Below are 22010 nucleotides of genomic sequence, written 5' to 3'. Positions count from 1 at the left end.
CGCCTGTACGCCTTAACTAATTTTGATAGAAACTGACGTGTTCCACGGTTTGGCGTCGGAATGCGGAACTTCGAATAACTGCTGCCATTAATCTGGATGTGACAATCAGCTTTCATAAACGTGCTGTCTTCTGTTCTCAAATTGCATAGGAATCACGTGTTGTTGTTTGAGGCAAACGGGAAGAAGGTTAATCTACACCATGGCGGAGAAGGCTTCATGGAGATTTTTGTTGTCTCTCTTCGCTCTATTACACACCGTATTAGGTAAGAGCTCTTTTTTGTGCATTGAAAAGCAATTTTGAGGTGCTGCAGCAACTAACAAAGCCCCAAAGAACTCACAGGGTGCAAATGATCATGTAAACAAATGCCTCCACGCGTAAAATTTTCGCGCCTGTCTCCGTTTACGCCGTTGTATTGCTCGTGGATTTTACCGTGAAATGTGTTTGAATCATTGGCGAGACAGCACTGGTCGAACAATAAGAACAATATGCATGCATATCAATGATCAAGAATGGAAGAATAGGTGGAGAAAGTAGCATTCTATGGAATTGTTTCGGATCAATGGAGCGCGGAAGTCGATTTGTGCAGAGAACGAGTATGCTTTGATTTAAACTAACTATTCGTCAAGGTTTACAACTTTAAATGGTTATTAAACTGAGTAGAGTGCAGTTTGGTCTGAAATCATAGCCGTGATTTCATAATCGAACGAGAGCTCGATTTGAAATCACGAGTATGATATATAATTTCAGACCAAAATTGCATGAGAAGATGTGACCCATGCAGATATTTTTCCTGGTTTCAAAACGGATCATTCGATGATTACTCTGAATCTAGCTTTACACTCGAACCCCAGAGGCAAAGGTTTTTGGAAGTTGAACACGTCCCTTTTATCCGAAATGAGATATGTCCAAGAAATTAAAACAACAATTGAAAGCACTGTGAACCAATACAAAGACGACACCTCAGTGAACTCAGCTCTGCTTTGGGAGATGATTAAATTAAAGGTGCGAGAAAAATCAATATCTTATGCTGCATACAAAAACGTGACAACAAGGAAACGCGAAGAAATGTTGGAAAGCGAAATCACCTTGTTAGAAAAACATTTAGACAATGCAAGCAATAGTAATCACTCATATCATATTGTTGCTGAAAGAATTTTTACCTTAAAGAAAGAGCTAGAAAACATTTTTGAGTATCGAACCAAAGGCGCTATCATTAGGTCAAAGTCGCAATGGTACAACGAGGGTGAAAAGAACTCCGGATATTTTCTAAATCTCGAAAAAAGGCACTGTAAACAAGGAACAATTAGTCAATTAAAAATTAATGACACCGACTTTGTCACCACAGACAGAGATATCTTATCTGAATGTACGGCTTTTTATAAAAATCTTTATACGTCAAAAAGCCCCGACAGCATCCAGTCAACATTCCTCTCTGAAGTGAACTCCACTTCTTTGACCAATGAAGAACAAACTTTATGTGAAGGCCGCTTAATTCAAAAGGAATGTTTCGAAGCCCTGAAGAAGATGGAGTCTGACAAAACGCCAGGCACGGATGGACTTCCCGCCGAATTCTACAAAGTTTTTTGGAAAGACATTTCTTTTTTTTAATCTCGGCCCTCAACTATGCTTTTGACTCTGCTGCCTCTCAGTAACAGAAAGACGAGGGGTTATAAAACTAATTCCAAAAAAAGATGCAGAACTATACTTCATCAAAAATTGGAGGCCTATTACCGTTTTGAACACTGATTACAAAATCGCAGCAAAATCTATTGCAAACCGAATTAAATTAGTACTTCCAAACCTTATCAATCATGATCAAACAGGATTTTTGAAGGGCAGATTTATAGGCGAAAATATCAGACTCATTGACTCTATTATCCAATATGCCACAGAAAAGAATATCCCAGGCCTGTTACTTTTTATTGACTTTGAAAAGGCATTTGATTCTCTCGAATGGTCCTTCATACATGGCACATTAAGATCCTACGGTTTTGGTGCTTCGCTAATCAACTGGGTGAAAACCCTGTATAGTCATACTGAAAGCTGTATTCTGAATAATGAATGGGCAAGTAATTTTTTTGAAATTCAAAGAGGTGTTAGGCAAGGCTGCCCGCTCTCACCTTATTTATTTATCCTATCGGCAGAGGTGCTGGCCACGGCAATTAGGAAAAATACTAATATAAAGGGAATCTCTGTAAATAATGTGGAAATTAAGTTAAGTCAGTATGCCGATGACACAACACTTATATTAGACGGGTGACGTGAATCTCTCCTTTCATCCCTTGCAATGCTTGATGATTTCAGCAAAGTCTCTGGCCTCAGACTCAATGATAAGAAAAAGGAAGCTCTATGGATTGGCGCAAGTATTGGAAATGATAAAATTCTGTTATCAGGAAAAGAGCTTAAGAGTAAATGCCAGTAAAAATCAAAGAAAATTCTAAAAATGTGGCCACGGTCGAAAAATCGATTTTGCTCATACTTTGCCAGTTTGAAGGCCTAGGTAAGTAACTGAAGGAAATCAAGTTAGTTTTTTGAAACATCCAATATAACGGCAGAAATTCACGAGAAACGGTTAACGCACCGAAAGCTCAGATTTCACTTTGCGATCATCCGAAATTTTACACTTTTCAGCTTCTTGCTACACAGTCATTTACATCGCTGTGAAATGTTCTCAACTTTAGATGTGTACATTGATTCTTCCTTAATCAAGAGATAGTGTTCATTTTTATTTCTTGTGTTTTCTGGCCGAACTGAGCCCCGATTAAGTAGACATACTTTTCTAATTAAAACAAAACTCAAAAGTTATGCAAATTCAGTGAGGAAAAAAGCTGACCGGTAGTGCTTCAAATGTCTGATATTCTAGCAAAAGACAGTTTAGTCAATGAATTGTAGGCTTACAGTTTCATTTTTGTGGGATCTACCAGCAATTTTGCATGAACGCCGATCAAAAGTCGAGAAAATTGCAATTCAGCCCCTTTGAAATTTGCAATGTAACGCAACATGCTAAAATAGGTAAGACCATTTTTGTTGGCTTGAGACAGGACAATCAAAGCCTATTAATGTCTTTTACATTTTAAAAGCTTTAAAAGTAGTATTAAACTTAAAAAATCGCCGACAAGAGTTTAAAAAAAGAGAAAAAGAAACATCAAACTTTTAAATTGCACTTTTCATCTTCTCGCTGCCCAGTGTCCCACTCGAGCGATTTTTCAAGGGAAACGAATTTGAAACCATTTTTTCACCGTTCAAAATGAGTCCAATTTTAATAACAAGATCTTTGTTGTTGATGTGCGAAATTGTGCATTAATAAGAGAAGATTGCCCAGTTAACCCGCCGAACGAAGTAAAAAAGGTCTCAATAGTATATACATATTGGAACGATGTTAGGGATTACAAGCTTTATGCCGTCGCTAGCCAGTAGGAGGCTATCTATTCCCACGAAAAGTTAATGTCGTATCGATAACCAAGCAAACAACGCACTTATCAAAGAAGAATCGGAGTAAGCTGGATGAGTTAGAGACGCCCCGCGCGAGTTTGTTCTTCAATACGGTGGAATTTGTGCCGGCACGCAGTTACGGTCATACCGCTCATACAGTGTAACAAGGATATCAAAAGCCGCTAAAAGTCCTTCGAGGTAAGCAAATACTTTAGGAATGATAAATAAATAAATAATTTCCGTACTTTTAATGGTCACACTCTCAATGACTAGCCAGAAGCAAGGTAGTCCTGTTCTGGCCCTCTCCTTGTCACGCAACGTCGAGAGGGAGGGTCCCTCGCTCTCGGCTCTCTCCCGACGTTTCGTGACAGAGAAAGGGCCAGAACTGGACTAGAAGCAAGGAAAAAAAAAATTGACGCGTGCAAGAATATCACCAATGTTGTACACACGCAATTTGCTTAATTATGTTTGGCCACCTTGTTGCAACATCCAACATCTTACAGGATACTTGTGTTTTCGAATTATTTCTTGTTAACTTATTTGAACTGAAAAGCTTGTTAAACCAGGGTCGAAGAAAGGCTCGTCAACTGAATGAGGCAGTAGTTGGTGATATAAAACGATCCACAAGACTACATGATAAAGCATGATAAAGAGTAGGTAGCACTGACTTTTTCAGAAGTGTAAACGACAACGTAGGTTAAAGATATACTAACATGTCATTGGCTACAAAAATGCTTCATGCTTCAGTGCTAAATAGCAATGAAAACCAACTGTGGCGTCACAAATTTGGTTTGTAAACAAGGCAATTTTTATCAGGAGTTTTTTCTCATCCCCACCCCAGCGTTGTCAATGCAATTCAACTCTTTTCTCTTCCTTTCTCGCCCTGCAAGTTGATCATGAAACTGATACTGACGTCTCTTTTTCCACCCTGATCAATGAGCTGAATGCAAAGGTAGGCTTTTTGTACTGGACGAAGCTTCAAAAGAAAGCAAACTGGTAGCTGAATATCGCATAATTTGAAAAAGCGATTGAAGGTTGAGTTCTGGAGAAAGCTCCATCATCTTCTACAGATTTGACGCATCTGCCAAGTCCGTCACGTGCTCGCTGCATAGTAGCATCGCGGACTGCAGTGTAAAGCTCTAGTACGCGTTGTTATTTGAGAAAGCTGAACAGTGCGTTTTAGCCGTCCTGAATATCCTTGCTCCTGCAGATTTGAATTGCTTCTGGGAGGAGTTATCTAAGCGCAAAGGGAATCTAAGAGCAACTGGTGGGGAAATACTTTGAATGCTTCAAACACTCCGTCACTTCTCCCGAAGCTGCATAAATTACTTGACCTTCGCCACAGATTGTCATTTCCAAGATTGTAGCATCGGCCAAGTGTATCATGCGTGACACAAAACAGGGAGAGTTAGGGAGTGATTAAGTTTGGTTCTACTTGTGTTTTTTCACTATTACAGGCAATTTCTAAGTTAAATACTATTTCTAAAGCGTTTCAAATGTTAAAGACATTAATAGGCTTTGATTGTCCTGTCTCAAGCCAACAAAAGATTTTTACCTATTTTAGTGTGTTGCGTTACATTGCAAATTTCAAAGGGGTTGAATTGCAATTTTCTCGCTTTTTGATCGGCGTTCATGCAAAATTGCTGGTAGATCCCACAAAAATGAATCCGTAAGTCTAAAATTCATCGACTGAACTGTCTTTTGCTAGAATATCAGACGATTTGAAGCACTACCGGTCAGCTTTTTTCCTCACTGAATTTGCATAACTTTTGAGTTTTGTTTTAATTAGAAAAGTATGTCTACTTAATTGGGGCTCAGTTCGGCCAGAAAACACAAGAAATAAAAATGAACACTATCTCTTGATTAAGGAAGAATCAATGTATACATTTAAAGTTGAGAACTTTTCACAGCGATGTAAACGACTGTGTAGCAAGAAGCTGAAAAGTGTAAAATTTCGGATGATCGCGAAGTGAAATCTGAGCTTTCGGTGCGATAACCATTTTTCGTGAATTTCTCCCGTTTTAGTGGATATTTCAAAAAACTAACTTGATTTCCTTCAGTTACTTACCTAGGCCTTCAAACTGGCAAATTATGAGCAAAATCGATTTTTCGACCGTGGCCATGATTTCTTTGATTTTTAGTGGCAATTACTCTTAAATGGCCAAAAGACAAAGTAAAATCCCTAGATCTATGGATTTCAACAGATCCCGAATTATCTGCCTCTTTAAACTACAATGAGAAACTTGAAAAAGTGAAAGAAATCCTAAGATGCTGGAAATACCGCTGACTCACATTGTTAGGGAAAATCACTGTTATCAAATCACTAGTGGTCTCCCAATTGGTTTATCTACTCTCGCCTCTTCGCTCAAACTACAGGGTTTTAAAAGAAATAAATGATTTACTGTACACTTTTCTATGGAATGGTAAAGGCGACAAGATAAAATCGAAGGTAATGATCAATGATTTCGGTGGTGGTGGCCTAAAAATGATCGATATTAGTTCCTTCAATAAATCCCTCAAAACCACATGGATTAAAAAATATTTAGATAACAACAATAAGGGAAAATGGAAAATTTTTTTTGATATAACCCTAAAAAAATATGGCTGTCAAAACTTTTTTTCCTACAACCTCAACGTTAGAGACAGCTTATCGACAATAACAACTTTGGATGCCTTTTTAAAAGAACTGTTAGGAATCTGATTATATTTTCTGTAGGGTTATCTATCTCCTACCCATTAATCTATCTCTAATCTCCTGTCAGATGCATAACTCATTTTACTTTTAATGTACGACATGCCTTTGGTCTGTTTTTTATGTTTCTGTACTACAACCTCAAGCTGTAATGATAACTAGCTATTTTTCTTCTCAGTTTCTTTTTTTCTTTGCCCCTTGTCATCACTGTATTTCTTAATTGTGTAAGTCGTGTAACTGTATTTGTTAGTAATGTAAGTCGTTTAGTTATTGTAATTTAAATAGTGTAAATAATTAGAGCAATATAATGTAAATAGAGTTAGTGTTGTTAGTAAGCATTGGTTTGTGTTATTGCAAATAAAAAAAAAAAAAAAAAAATTGCATGACAAAAAGTTTAGTTGCCACTTTATTACATCCATTTTGAAATCACACTTTTAATTGCCTATTGTGAATACAGTCGGCTTTGGTAAGTACCAAATATTGTATTGCTCCACCAACAGTGTGCTAAGAAAGCAGAACTGGAAACATTTCATTTTATATACAAAACAGAAAAAAGAGGTGATTTAGAGTAGAAAATAGCGCGTTACATACTTTTTTCATTCCTGAATAAATTGCACTGGCTTTCAAGCATTTTGATTGGCTTTTTTAAACAAGTCATGAAATCTGATTGGTTGTTTAATTTTAATCTTTCATGAATCAGAGTAAGAAATAGGATGGTTGTGAATAAATTGCTTTGCTGAAAGCCAATCAGATTGTAAAGATCACAGGTGATTTCAAAATGGATGTAATAAAATTCAATAGAATGGATGAGTGTTTAATCAACTTATTCAAACACTAATCACTCACATCGACCTCCCATTCCACAACAGTGAATTCATTTAATATTCCATCAAGTCCATCAAGTGAGCTTAAACTGCTATTTAAAATTGTCTGGATTATTGTCAGGTCAAAATTTACAGATTACGTGAAAGTAAGCTTCAATTTTTTACAAATTTATCATCAGTGTTACCTTAAGGCAGAGTTGATGGAATTTTATAATCCAAAGAGATTTTGTGATAAAAATAATAATTGTATCTATAACAAAATTCTCAAACGTGATTGGTGCTCCACGCACCTTTTTGTCACGTAATCGGCGTGCGATCACATGGGTGTCGAATTACAGGTATCCAATGTGAACTTTTTGTAATTGGATACCTCTAATTGAATTCCCTCTTGATTGGGACGTCAATTATGTGTGCTTTAATGGCTTCCTTCGCGATGTTTCCTACAGTTTTCAAAACTTAGGAAAAGCACTACAGACATTTTTGCTCAAAAGAGGTTCTCAAAAGAATTTTTAATTCCGAAATTTGTTATAGATACGATTAATCAGTAATTGGACCTTGTGTCGTACAATTCAGAGAGTAATTGTGCTTGTAATTTCAAATCGGCCTCGTGCTTCACGCTTGTCCGCTTTTGAAATTACTTGTGCGATTTCTCCCGGAATTGTACTCCAGAGTTTATGAGCTCACTTGTAGTTCTTCCAGGGCAAACAGCAATAGTAGATGTATCTTATGTTTACTTGCTTGGCAAAGGAAAAGTTGACTGGAAATTAATGGACCTCTTTTCGGCACTTGCAATATCTCAAGCTCTCTATAAGTTATAATGAAGTTCAACCTTAAAATTGGTGGGGTATATTTCATGTAGAACTGATGTATAAAACAGATATTATACATAGCTAGGTGAGGGGGGCATCGGGGTATGTTAGAAACCACAAAACCGAAGAAAAAATCATCCAAAACCACCAAACTGCAAAAAAATTCACCCAAAACCGAAAACCGCATACAAAACCTTCGAAAACTGGTACATGTGCAATGGTGAGCAAACTACACTAAGTCACTAATTTTATCAAAGTATTTGTGAATGTCATGGACTTGTCTGAAGCCTTGGCACCTTTAAGTATCTTTTAGCTTCTGCAGGCTTCTCTCTTCCCTTTTCACTTTGCATCTAAATGTGTTTTTCTTTTGAAAATTCTTGCCTCCTTTCCCCTCCTCGCAAAAAAAACGCAACACAATCCACAGTTGCTTCTTCTGTTGCTGGCATGGTAGACATGTTGGAAACTGACCAAATGGTCATCCTGGTCTGCGAGGTCAAAGTCTCGGGCATTGTTTGAGATGTGTGATCCCCTACCATGACATTTAGATTGTCAAGCATTCCTCTCAATAACTTTGGCATTTCGCGGCTATTCGAGATCAATTGCTGCTCAAATTGAAGAGAAACTGGAACCCAAATAGGACAAAAAAGGAAAAACCAAAGGACTTGTCAGGAATAACAATCCCGCCCCTTTTCTGTGGCTGTTTACGTGAAAAGAACACGCACTTGGTGCGTTAGGACAATAATACAGATACGATATATTGTGGAAGGTAACTAATTCATATTGTAATTTAATTGATGTTGGTATATTGCAAAATAGGCACAATATGGCTTTTTTATGAGGTTTTCTTCATATCGTAGGTGTCGACATTTTCCAGATTTAGTTGAATTTCATGAATTTTCTGCCACAATTTCAGTAGCTTTACTTCTTAGAGCACGCTTTTAAAAATAAGAAAGTTTGTATTGACAAGTGTTCTGATTGACCAAAATTATGTCGCCGTAGTTTTGATCCTAATCACATTTAAATCAAGCACGGAAACAGATATCTTCGTTTCTCTAGAATACATCGTTTCAGTAAGACTTGGGAACATTTAAGTCGCCAATTATTTCTACCTGCATGACATTTTAGTTTCCTTTTCTTTCTGTGTCATGAAAGAAAATTTAGTTTTGAGAAGTTATTTTTGCTGAAAATGTTTACCTTGTGAATTACAAGCGTTTACCCTGATAACATTCATACTCACTATGTCAATAAATCACTCTGAAATGGAAAACAGTATCATTTCTTTGTTGAACTAAACAAAACTAACTGGACAAATCGCCTGATGTGGCGGTGTCTCTACTTCAAAAATATATTTCTTTTTCACTATCACCATCAAGTCCAGTTTGCAGTTTTCTTGTGTGAGATAATACCGAGAAACGAGAGTTTCACTGAAATGTTGCAAATGACACATTTTGTTGTTATGCACCGAGTTTTGGCTGAAATTTTGCTGCCATATTTACATTAACAATTACAAACTTTACTCTAATGGGATATTACAAATCACTATGTAAATAGTTTACCCCTGAACTGGAAACAATACCGTTTCGTTTCTAAGGAAATGAAACAAAAATCCCAATGCCCTCCTCCCATCTGGGCAAGTTTTTTCAATATAATTAATTCATTACAAATGCGGGCAGGGATTTCTTTTTCTCCCTCTCTAGATCTTGTCCTGTGGAAGGAGGGCATGATATATAATTTACAGATAATTCTGAATTTTCTCTGATTGGTTGAGAATCAATAATTATGAGTGGCTGTGATATTTCAACAAGACTTTAATTCTGGTGAAATGGTGCAGAAGGTAGAGAGTTTATGGCTAGGATGAGTTTTCTTCTGTGTTAGCCAAAGCCCTGCAAATAATTATTAAAATATAATTATCTGAAGGCAGGGCAGATTAAGAGCGTGCTGTAATGTACTATATACACATGAAGATGCTTTTGGTGGTTTTCCCAATGTTTCAGGAAAAATGTAATCTACCCATGGAATGACTCCAAAAGTGCTGGAGTCCATATTATTACATGTAGTGGACACCTAAGCTTGAGTCCCTATTTCTTCCCACATTTACAGTAAAATAAATCCATGCATACAGCAGACACCTCTGTTAAGTGGATGTGAACACCAATATTAAGCCGTTTTGTTGCACAAAACCTGCAATATGCGGACACGTCAAGGGCTTTTTACTTCTAAAAGCTCAGCTGCGACTCCTCTAACATTTGTCCAGCGATTTAAAGCTAAACTGTAGATTATTCCAGATTGATGCATTGACTGACTGGACATTGTGCTATGAGCAGTCTTTGATCTTACACTGTGTTACACTGTGTTACAAAAGGTTTTAGCTAATAAATAACTAGACACTGAGAGTGTTTACTCGGGCTTCATAACGCAAGATCAAGTTGTACTTTACAAGTAAGCTTAGTGAACACAATAAAAACAAATAAAAGAATCAGGACATTTCAACACAATAGTTATGCTCAAATATTTACTATTCAAGTTGCTTCGTTGAGTATCCTCTTTATCCAATTGCATGTTGCTTGCTTCTTCAAAGTTCTGTTTGCAGCTGTTTGGGATGTTTTTGATTTTTTCAACATCTGAGGTGTTCATGAATCTCAGCATCATAGTTTGTTTTTAAGTCAGTAGTCATAGGTTTTTAACAGTGTTGTCGTAGTTTGAACTCTCACATGGCTCATTTGTTATCTTTTAGAATGAGCCTGAACTTTGCTTATTTGTCAGGCTTTCAAGCAATATTTAAAGTTCCTGGACTGACCTGTTCCGAAAACCAGCGACATCTTTGTTTGTGAGATGAACGTATAAGGCGTGATTCTTTCCAAGACTTTCTTCACAAAACACAGCATTCTGTAAATCATGTTGTTCTTGTTCACGAAGAGTGAGTACAGGATAACATAAGCTGTTGCACTCTCATCTCCAGTTTCCACGGTCTACACTAGGAACGCCTGGGACCGTGAACCCCCTTTTGGCAATCAAAACAGCTTGCATTTTATGACGTTGGCTTTCCTATGGAAGCCTGAGTAATTAATTAACTGTATATTATTGCACAATATATTAGAACCTGTTTATCTAAAGCAGACATCCTAGATTTATATTTTGGTTTACAGATAGAAGGGCCTAAAGAGGGACTTATAAGCTGAGAGGCTTATAAGTGCATTTTACAGTATAAGCTATTAGTTCCCTGGCTTTTCTTTAGGTGATAAATTTGAATTTTGTTACAGGAACTATGGGAGGTGCTGTTCTCCATCTCCATATATGTACTGATCTTTTGACTTTTAAGCCTTGTCTACATGAGCAATTTCTTTGTGACAATTTTTATGTGACAATTCTTATTTGCTTGTGTAGATGAGTAAAATTGGCCAATTTTTATATGACAAATATATTTGGGGAGTTAGCTTTTATATGTGACAAATAAAAGTTGTCACATATGAAATTAAATTGCCTGTATAGACGACTCGTCACATAAAATGTGGCAAATACATGTATGTTCGTGAACACCAAGATTTTTGGAGGTGGCTAAGCAGCCCAGCCTTAGCTTGTTTCTGAGTATCTCTGCTGTCCAACGTCATTACTGGCACACTGAACCTTGAGCTGTTGACAAATATTTTCTGTGTCATCTACTTGATCAAATATACATGTATTCATCACATAAAAATTGTCACCTAAAAATTGCTTGTGTAGATGAGGCTTATTAAGTAAACTGATTTGTGTTTTGAAATTTGTATTCCAAGCCTTAGATTGTCCAACTGGGTGGAACGGATATGGCAACTCTTGTTACAAGTTTGTTGTCCAGTCCTTGTCAGTGCGAGGTCTCAACTGGGAAAATGCTCGTAGAGATTGCCTTGGTTATGGTGGAGACCTTGTTAGTATAGCAAACCAATCAGAAATGAGCTTTGTTTCTAACAAATCTTCAAAGGTTTGGAATCAGCATTACTGGATTGGGCTCAATGATCAACGCAATGAAAGCCAATTTGTTTGGAGTGATGGTACACCCTATAATGCCTCAGTGTATAGTAACTGGAATACAGGAGAACCAAATGATCGTGCTGGTGAAGACTGCGTTGAGTTGTATGGTACACGCTGGAATGACAACAGCTGCAAAAAGGAGTATGGCTATATCTGCAAAAGACCCCAAGGTAAGTCTTAACAAGTGCCTTTGGAACTCTACCATTCACAGTTTGGCATCTAGCTTTGCCTTGAGTACGTACAGTGGTAACCTGTAAATGCTGCAGGTTAGACTGGTTTATTTCAAGAGAGGAACACATCTTGGTTGGAAGCAGCTGCCTCATGGAGATGGGGAGCTTATTATCATGTTGGGCAAAGCATTTATGAGGGAGACTACAGAACCTAAACAAGTATCCTCTGTGAGAACTTCTGAGGGTTTTGCTTATAATAAGAGTCTGTAGCTGGATAATGAGGGAGTTACTGTAGCAGGGGGAGGGGGGAGGGGGTGTTGGTGAAAGAGCTACATGACAATTAACTTATAACAGCACAGTGATACAGTGTATAATTCTTTTCTTCTTTCTACACTGCACATGTATTTTTTTTGTTGTTAGGAGCTCCCATGCCTACCCTTGTTACTGTGATTCCACCAGTCACATCTGGTGAGTCAATAATTTTGTGTACTTAATCGTATGTATTTATTAATGTGTAGAATGGCCTATGGGTAAGTCTTTTTGAAATATTGTTCTCATTAGCAAATATTAATTAATTGCTATAAATACATGCCTAGCAATCTCTAACAATCTCTGACAGCTGAACTACAAAAATGGATATGGCATGATTTTAAGTGTGAGTCATTAAAAATCTGAGCACAGTATATGTAGATTACATGTAATAATACTTGTAAGCATAAAAATTCAAAATTTTGCCAAAAATGGGTCAGGAGTGCAGAATTACATACTCACTAGGTTTTCGATCTTCATCATCATTTACCCATAGCTCCCGTATGGGGAGCATATCCATGGCATCCACAAAAGCACACCATTCAGAGCAATCTTCGGCTTGTCTAGCAATTTTCTGCCAGTCAGATCTAGATTGATGCAGTTCTTGGTCCACTGATGGTTTCCAGGCCAGTTTAGGGCGGCCACGTTTCCTCCTGCCCTGCGGGTTCCAAAATAGTGCTTGCCTGGGTTTTCCTGAGCGTATGCCCAATCCACCTCCACTTTTTTCTGCATATTCGGGTAGCCATCCTTTCCTGGTTGGTAATCTCCCACAGGTCTTCATTGTTGATTACCAAAGGCCATCTGATTCGTAGGATGAAGCGGAGGCATCTGTTGACAAATACCTGAACTCTGCCCGTTATTTGCTTGCTCACCCTCCAGGTCTCAGCACCATAGAGTAAAACTGCTTTGATGTTACTATTGAAAATTCTTGACTTTTCTGATGCAAGATGCAAAAAGAGGCACACCTGTTAAATAAAAGCTTCTACATAAACTATCATTGATAATTATAATTGTTTTTTTCCTTTGTTTAGTCTTGTACAAATAAGGAATAATCTTTCAGGCAGAGTTTTTCACTGTTTTTTTTTTTTTTTCTTTTTGTATCCAGCATGCAGAGATCATATATTACCTTAGTTATAAGTCAGAGTGATGTTGTGATGTCATGATGTCATTCCATGTGTACTTTTTGAAAACTTTTTACACTAATAATGGAATCCAAGAAAACTCACTATTAGTTATCCGTACGTTTTTGGTTCGCTGTACTTGTCAGAAAGATATTGAATTTTAGATGTTAATTTTTCTGTCTTTTTTTTTTTCTGTAGCTCCAATTGCCTGCCCTGTGGGTTGGTTTTTCTATGGCTCATCCTGTTACAAGTTTAGTTCTCTTAGAAAGAAATGGATTGATGCTAAGAAGGATTGCCGAGCTTCTGGAGGGTATTTGTTGAAAATTGATGATGCTGATGAGCAACATTTTATAACTTATAGACAGAGCAGGGGTCATAGGGTGAGTCATTTTTGTCGTTTTTTTTTTTTTTTTTTTTCTAGATTTGTATCTTTACGGTAATCATGTGATTGCCTTGAATTAAATGTGATTATCTAACGATTTTCACTACAAGTGATCTTTGAAAATTCCCTCAAAATTGCATGTTAGGTGTACATCTAATGTGAACAAATTGCAAGGTATTACTGAAGTGTAAATCATTCAATCATACGATTACTCAATTTATTATTGACATGACTTAGAAAATTTAGAGTGGTTTTTAATTGAGTGTTGCAAAACCAAAACCAACCCAATTACTTACTGGTCAATTAGACTACTCAGCCAATCTCAAACCGAAGTAAAACCAAAACCAAAACCAAAACCAAAGTAATTGTCTAATTACTTTCGACACACAATTGAAAACTGCTCTATGACTCAAGTAACTTACTTGTATTAATTTGCACTGCATGTACCAGACATGTTGGATTGGATTAAGTGATTCTGCAGCAGAGGGGAGCTACAGATGGGAGAGTGACAATTCACCGGTTAATTACACTCACTGGGGTACAGAGGAGCCCAATGATTTTGCTGGGGTGGAGGACTGTGTAGCAGTGTGGGGAGGTGCTTCAGCTGGCTATTGGAATGATGATTATTGTGACTCGGAAAAGTATTTCATCTGTGAGAAACCTGGTGGTATGTTTCATTGTTTTTCGTCTATAGTTTTGGAAGTAGAACAGAGCTCAACTCATCTTCCTTTTGAATTTTTGCAAAAGGGGACATTCAGTGATCTATGTGCCCATAGATTCTGGCTCTTTTTGCAACAGATTGCAGCCAAATGTCAACGTCCATCATTTGAAGATGAAACTTAGGTACCTCAGTTTCTCTTTCACCTTGAGGTGACAAACTTTGCAATGGAGCATGCACCAAATTCCAAAATGGAGCATGCAGGCAAACTTTAGGCCTTCTGTTTTGTTTTGTTTTTTTGCTTAATTTCTTTTCTTTTATTTTATCATGTTGTTGACCATTTAGTAACCTTTGTTTTTGTTAGAAAGGTTTCCACCAAAATGTCAAGAAAGGATATCATTGATAACTGAAGTACATAATTATGTACATTTTTTGTGTCCCTGGAGGGTTGGTTTTTAAGAGGAGAAAGTTGATAATTAACCGCGCGGCCATGGGCCGAGCGCGGTTCTAGGTTTACCCGTGGTTTATTTTTTTTTTTTTTGTCGGTGACCAGACGCAGACCTCCGCTCGGCCAAACTTTGAGTCACGGAACGTGTGATGTTTTTCCGCCAGAAGCTGTTAAAACATAAATACACGGACAATTTTACGGATATTGTTTTCTTTTTTGTGGGTAAAATATATTTTCTTTTCGTTTTATCAAAGCGTTGGATTTAAAGGGAATAATAAATACGGTGAAAAAAGGTATTACGTCAGCCATGGAATGCGCTGACGTTGCAGCTTTCACTTTCGCTACGTGACAAATAAGATCGTGTTTACTTTGCAAGTTTATTTCGGCAGAAGCGACGGTCATTAATTTATTTGTAATTTTGCGAGTATTTCTTGTGGTTTTAGGCAAATGAAGTAAATCCTTTGACTGTTTCATCGCAGTAAGTTCATAGATCGGAAGGAAAATTAAATATTTGCAAGCCAAGCAAAGAACGTGTCAGAACGTGCAAAGATTACGTCATTGATAGGGAAATAACCACCGTACTAAAGATAGCCGTAGATAACGCAATTCTTGAATTATGTGACTTGTGTGACTTCTTTGCTAACCCTTAACTCAAGGGAAAAAAACAATTAAATTTAATTGTGACTTTAAAGAAAGAAAGCGGTTTGTAATAGTGTTCGTATCTTCATGCCCATACATATCCCGAAGAAAGTTCCAGATTAAGACTATTGCGTCATCGGAGATGTCACAACGGCTACGACTGATGGTGCAATAATAGAGTGTGTGTTGATCAAGTGATGTGATGTCTACAGTAATCAATGAATCATCAAAGATTGCTTTGGAATATGGACTGCGTTGCGACTGTAGTACTAAGAAAACAGTTAAATTTTAAAAGCGCGGTTATAAGATCTAACAGATCTTCTTGTTAATAGTTAAAATATACATCTATGCCCAACCCAATTCTATCTACCCTGCTCATTTGGGCATACTTCGGAAGGCATTTTCCCAATTTTTGAGAAGGTAAAATTGCCAGTCTCGTAGATCTAATTTTTTAAGGCTGGCATCTGACCTTATCATGTATTTCATTTTCTTTTAAAACCTTGTAGGTCGAAATCTCTGTCCACTAAACTGGAGAAGCCTTGGTGACTACTGTTACCAGTTCAATGTTCATGGAGCCCAGTACAAGACGTGGGTGGATGCTGAAAAAGCCTGCATGTCTTTTAATGGTTCAACTGAATTGATCAGTATAAGCAGTGCTGCAGAGAATGTGTTTGTCTTGAAGCAACTTAAAGACATGAGGGTTTCTCAAGTCTGGATTGGGTTAAATGATCGCAAGGTGGAGGGGAGATATGAATGGAGTGATAAATCCACTAGCTCTTACAAAAACTGGGCAGCTCTGGAACCATCTACTGGTGTTCCTGGTCTGATTTCTGATTGTACGGTAATTGATGGCAACACTCAGAATGGAACATGGAGTACATATCCCTGTTCTCGGACACGTGGGTATATCTGCAAGAGAAAACTAGGTAAGGAATTACATGTAATTGATTCGACATTTACATAGATCTACATGTACACGTACATGCAACGTATATGTGCATTGATGTGGGCTGTCTCAACAAACTAAAGTTGAGTGTTCAACCCAATTAATAGTTGATAGTGGTGGCGATTATATAGGTGTTAAGTAATTTAAGTGTTTGAAATTTGCTTATTGTAACGTTTTGAATTTTTGATTGTATTGTACAACTTGAACAGTGAAGATTGATTGTTAGAGAGTAACAGTAGACAAGTGCAGGTAGAGTGCAAATAAATTAGCATTAACAAAAGAGGTCAGTGGACCTTTTTGCTGATGTTATATAACATCAAAAGTTCTTCATATTTTTCATATGAACATAAAATTACCTTCAATCAATAGTCGGAATAATTAATCACGCCAAATTGAGGAAATATGCCAAGTTTCATAATATTCTATTGCAAACTCATGACATTATATAGGATCCCAAACTTGCCAATTTTTACAATGAAACGTGTGCCAGGGGGCAAGCGATGCCCCAGCTGGCATACATTTCTTTGTAAAAATTGGCAAAGGAATTCATAGCAGCATAAATGTTACCAGTGACAAATCTTGCTTTGCTTCCTGCTGCAAAAGGTATTTGGCTGCGAGGAATTTTGCTTCCAAGTGGGAATCTTGTGCTTGGAGAGATTCCCAAGCAGAATCATGCCAAGATGTTGGCAACTGGGAACTCCTTTTTCTGGGAACTTCGTTTCCTGGCAAGAATATTACCATGATCCTTCCAGGAACGAAAATCCCTTGGGCTAAAATCTTTCTAGAATGCCATCAATTCCAGACAAGATCATGGCAGGATCCTGCCAGGATGCTGGTCCTAGCATGTGTGCTAAGAGAATTTTTTGCCAAAATGGAAAATAAGAGGCAGTTTAATTAACCCAAAAATTGTCTATGGTAAACAGTTACATGTAAGTGTTCAGTGATCAGCAATTAACCAACATTTCTGGCACTCTTATGGGTAAGTGGGTGAGAGCTACTGCTGTAATTTCCAACACAGACATTGACAAGAGTTAGAGAAAACTAAGTTAACTGCATTTGCAACTTCAAAATTACCCCAAGTCTTCTGTTTTGTGAAAGGAAAATAAATGCTTTAAGTTAGATAAGATGATGTTTTGGCATCATTTTGTCGCCATTATCAAATACAGATTTAGTGGTTTAAATGTGAAGAAAGAAATTCAGTTTATAAGTGTAAGTTTATGGCATCCATAAACTGATGTTAATGAGACCTGAGAGACAATATCTCAAAGTCAGGCACACACATTCTGCATTGTAACACTTTATTTTAGAGACATGTAACACTATGAACCTTGTGTCATAATCATAAGTAAATCCCAGTAACATAGGTAACATGCCACCAATTCCTGATCTCAAAGTCCATCAGGGATTCCCAGCTGAAAACAATCACCCCCTTTGGATATCACAACAAACCTTTCATTTCCTAAGTAAAGCCACTGTTATCTACATCTGTAAAAGACAGTGTATCAATGGTTCCAGTCATGTCTCTCACATGTCCACCTCATGCCCCTGACCTCTAGTCAAGCACACGCTCCTCGTTGTATTCAGTCTTCTCGTTTGTGCCGATCCTTCGCCACTGATTTTTCTTTTACCCTCCCACCCTCCCATGACTGGGACCCTTGCTCTTCACATCTGAACCCCTGATACTACGCTTTAGGACCATCTTCAAGCGAATAAACAAAATCATTTAGATCTATAGAAATGTTCACCATGAATGAGGCTAATAATCTGTCTTTCCCAAAAAAAAAAAAAAAAAAAAATGGGGGCAAGCTTTGACACTACAATTCAGAATGTCGTGTATAGATACTGAACATTACTATTCCGCTACTTTTAGAAAAACATTTATCCATATATACTTATGATATCATTTGCTTAGTATAAAATAATAATAATAATAATAATAATAATAATAATAATAATAATAATAATAATAATAATAATAATTATACCATTAATGGCTATAGGCTAGGGTTATCTGTCTCCTAGCAAGCCTTAGACCTTATCATTCAGGGTGCAATGAACAGAAACTGTATTTTGGTGACTTTCTGTTGTTTGTTATTAAAGGACGGTGGCAGGGAAGTGCACTCATTAGCTGCACTTTACCCCACAGTAAGACTCTAGCCCACTGGAGACAGGTCCGGAGACATTACCTATTCCAAGGTGGCTACTCCCAGTACCACCTAATCTGTACTCCCCCCAGGAGGGGCTCCCCCTCCTGGGTCCCTCAGTCCTCACCCCTGGAGGCAGGTCTGGAACTTTTATTCCAGGGTGGCTATCCCCGGTACCACCCGATCTGTACTCCCCCAGGAGGGCCCTTCCTGGGCCCCTACTCCCCAGTTGTCCTTCCCTGCCACCCAAATTTTACCCACAGCCAGTGTGTTATTTCCTAAATGTAGTATCGTTAGTGGAAGCTCAGACCAAGCCTCGAAAGAGGATCATTAAAAAGCCCTTTTTCACCCTCACATTACGTAGGGATGTACATGTTAATTACATGTACATCCTTGGAAACTGTGAGGGACAGTTCCCCTTTTTTTGGTGTGCACACTTGGCACTTGGTTTGTATAAAGGAGGTAGAAGAGTTTGTATTGATCCAATTTGTCTTAACTCACATTACAGAAATGGGCTATTGGACTTGAAAAAAGAGGCACATATTTAAGTTTTGTTTTCTTTTGAGTAGAGATGGCAAAGAATTGTGTAGTTTGATGGGTGAACATCCTCACAGGGCTTGCCACAGTTTGGTGTAAAAGTCATTATCACTGCATTGTACGAATATCATTCTGTAGTTTGCAGTCAGTTCTTAGTCAGCTCAGATAGTGAAGCATAAAGTGGCACTATGATCAAATTTTAACCCTTCGAAGTGTTAGGTTAATCACATACATGTAGAATCCATGAAAGATTCAAAATGTCATTTACCATTTGCAAATATCTGTATTTGTTCCAGAAATATTTGAGGTTGAAAAATGTCTAAAATATGCAAATGAGAGGACTGATGATATCATACACTTAACCAAATATTACATCAAGTATATAAAATATATAAATGACTAAGAGCTACATGTATCTCGGTCAAACTGCAACAGACACCGTTGAAACTCTTCATGCAACACACCTACGGCCATAAAAATTTCAGTTCCCATGGCAACCCACCCTTTTCCAGTTCCCTCCAACCTGATTTCAATATTTTAGTGATTTCTTAATCATGAAGTTATTCATTCATTTATTTTTCTTTTGTGTCCTTTGTTGTTGTTGTCTTTTTTCTTGTGTAGTTTTCTTTTTGTCACTTATAGTATAATGTAAGCTACTGATGTAAACTTAATAGCCAATATTTTAGTGATTTTCAGCTCGAAAAATATTTAAAAAGGCCACGAACTTGACTTGACATATTTATATGCTTGCTGGATCATGCTGATCAGGTACCATTGGCAAATATCAATAGTATGGTGGACAAAACTGTTCTGGATCGACGTTTTACGACAAGAAATTAAAACAAGCAAAGCGATGCAAATAATTTTATGATTGTCTTAAACCTTACATGTATTAAATTCCACACATGGAAAATTATTTTTGTATAGAGCACGCGAGGAAGGCTTGCATTACAGCATTTCTGAATTTGCGAACTGAATCACAAAAGTACAGAAAATTGCACGATTTCTGAGAAACAATAGTAAGTGTTATGGTTTACATCAACGTTGTAGTGTTAGACCAGTGTTCTTGTGTGAAGAAATTATTGTTACATGTTTGTGTATATCTATATCTATATCTATATCTATATCTATATCTATATCTATATCTATATCTATATCTATATCTATATCTATATCTATATCTATATCTATCTATCTATCTATCTATCTATCTATCTATATATATATTTCTTTAAGAATTCAATGAGATTGCATAAGGAAGGAGCGATAATTCATCTAAACAGCGTTATAATCCTGTGATACATCAGTGGTTTAGAGAATCAAAGATTCAAGTTGTGATGCTACCACTGAAGGGCCACAAGGCAAACCAGAGAAAGTTATTTCAAGCTGCGCGCTGTGTAAGAACATGTAAGAAAATGGGAAGCTCCTGGTAGATGAGCTCAGAAACAGGTCTGTAAACTTTCCTAAAAGCACAAATAGCAGTGCGTGATGTTCTTACAGTACCGCTCAAAAGTAAGTTACCACCCTCTCGCGAGACGAGACTCTCGTCTTGCGAGACAAGACTCTCGTCTCTCGAGACGAGACTCTCGTCTCTTGAGACGAGACTCTCGTCTCACGAGAGCTTGAAAAAACTGTAAGTATCACTGCTTGAATTTCTCGCGAGACTTTAATAGCCTATTGTAATGCAAACTTGCAAGCACGCAGAAAATTAGCCAAGCGTAACTTCGCGCGCTCGAACGAAGCGTTTGCCGAACTCTGTTGTTTGGTTATCACGTTCATTTGAGATTTGACTCTTAAACTTTTCAAATCTACTTGGCTCAATAGTCGTATCCAAGAATATGCTGCAAAGTTTACTATTTTAAATGGAAATCACGTCGTTCGTGGGCTTAAGGAAAAGTGCTCAAACCTGTACGATGAAAGTTTGCCGATCGATCGTATCGTCCTCTTTCGTCAACTACATAAAGCGAAAGTCGTGGATATTGAAGTTATTTATTTACTTTAACCGGTCATTTAGAAAGGTTTGTAGACCTGGAAGAAAGCAGTGATGAAAACAGTGTCATGTTTAAAAGCAAATAGGTACAGAGACTTCTTGGCTTTTGTGTCATTCGCATTTTTCAAGGTCGATGAAATCGATCATTTAGATTGACGATCAACGGGCGTTATTGACTCTTTGCTTCTTAGCGTGTTCAGTAACACAACTAATCTTTAAGAGACTGCAATGTGCTTCTTTTACTGGGTAAACATTTGTTTATGAAACTATTTCAAACCTAGATTATGTTTAAAAGCGTCATTTGTTTCTAGAGTTTCAATCGATCGACTGAACAGAATTGGTTTGTGCCACGTACTGTATGGTCGACAAACAAATTTTATAACCATCGGTTTTTGACGGGATAAAGGTTTGCGTTCAAAACTTCTATAAAGCTCTTCCCCTTCCATATTTTGAAAGGCTTCTGTTTCGTCTTAGCGTTCTTCGAAAGCGTTCCATCGATCGATTGAACTCCCTCACAGATTTTGACAAAATTCGACAAAATAATAAAGCGTTTGTTCTTTGACTCGTAAACGTCTGCTAACACATGTAAAACTTATAGGAAGCCAGTTTATACTTTGAAAGCATCTTTTTTTTTTTCCCCCGTCTCATCGAATGCTCAACTGACTTAAACTTTCTTGCTAAGCACATTCAACAGATAAGTGAATTTGGAATCAACAGACTAACATGTAGTACACATACTTCAAAGTAGTTTACGGGGTTCTTCGAAGGGAAGAGATTGGATTGCGTTGTTCATGACTTTTATTGAATGTGGTGGCTCCTAAAGGAGCCGTTGTGGTTCTCAAATAGAACCGTGTTATTTTCAGTGCCCTGAGGCACGGCCTTCGCGCTGAATCACCATCGGTA

The 22010-nt window shown here is 37.5% G+C and overlaps 1 protein-coding gene across 3 annotated transcripts in view; it reads left to right on the top strand.

Annotated features, from left to right (window-relative positions):
• The window catches only part of LOC145486259 (uncharacterized), a 70755-nt gene that overhangs the window by 811 nt on the left and 47934 nt on the right, over window positions 1–22010 (top strand). For 2 of the 3 annotated variants that reach the window (XM_081464884.1, XM_081464885.1), the window contains 6 exons: window positions 150–263; window positions 11529–11933; window positions 12354–12401; window positions 13562–13743; window positions 14196–14412; window positions 15997–16416. In XM_081464884.1, coding sequence (XP_081321010.1) covers window positions 200–263; window positions 11529–11933; window positions 12354–12401; window positions 13562–13743; window positions 14196–14412; window positions 15997–16416 — 1336 coding nt within the window. In that variant the 5' untranslated portion in view covers window positions 150–199. The remainder of the gene's footprint in view (window positions 1–149; window positions 264–11528; window positions 11934–12353; window positions 12402–13561; window positions 13744–14195; window positions 14413–15996; window positions 16417–22010) is intronic. The other variant, XM_081464886.1, reaches the window with a different exon arrangement.

The sequence above is a fragment of the Orbicella franksi genome, chromosome 5 (assembly GCF_964199315.1).
Source record: "Orbicella franksi chromosome 5, jaOrbFran1.1, whole genome shotgun sequence".
NCBI classification, from domain to species: Eukaryota; Metazoa; Cnidaria; class Anthozoa; order Scleractinia; family Merulinidae; genus Orbicella; species Orbicella franksi.
This window is presented reverse-complemented; position numbering and strand designations above follow the sequence as displayed.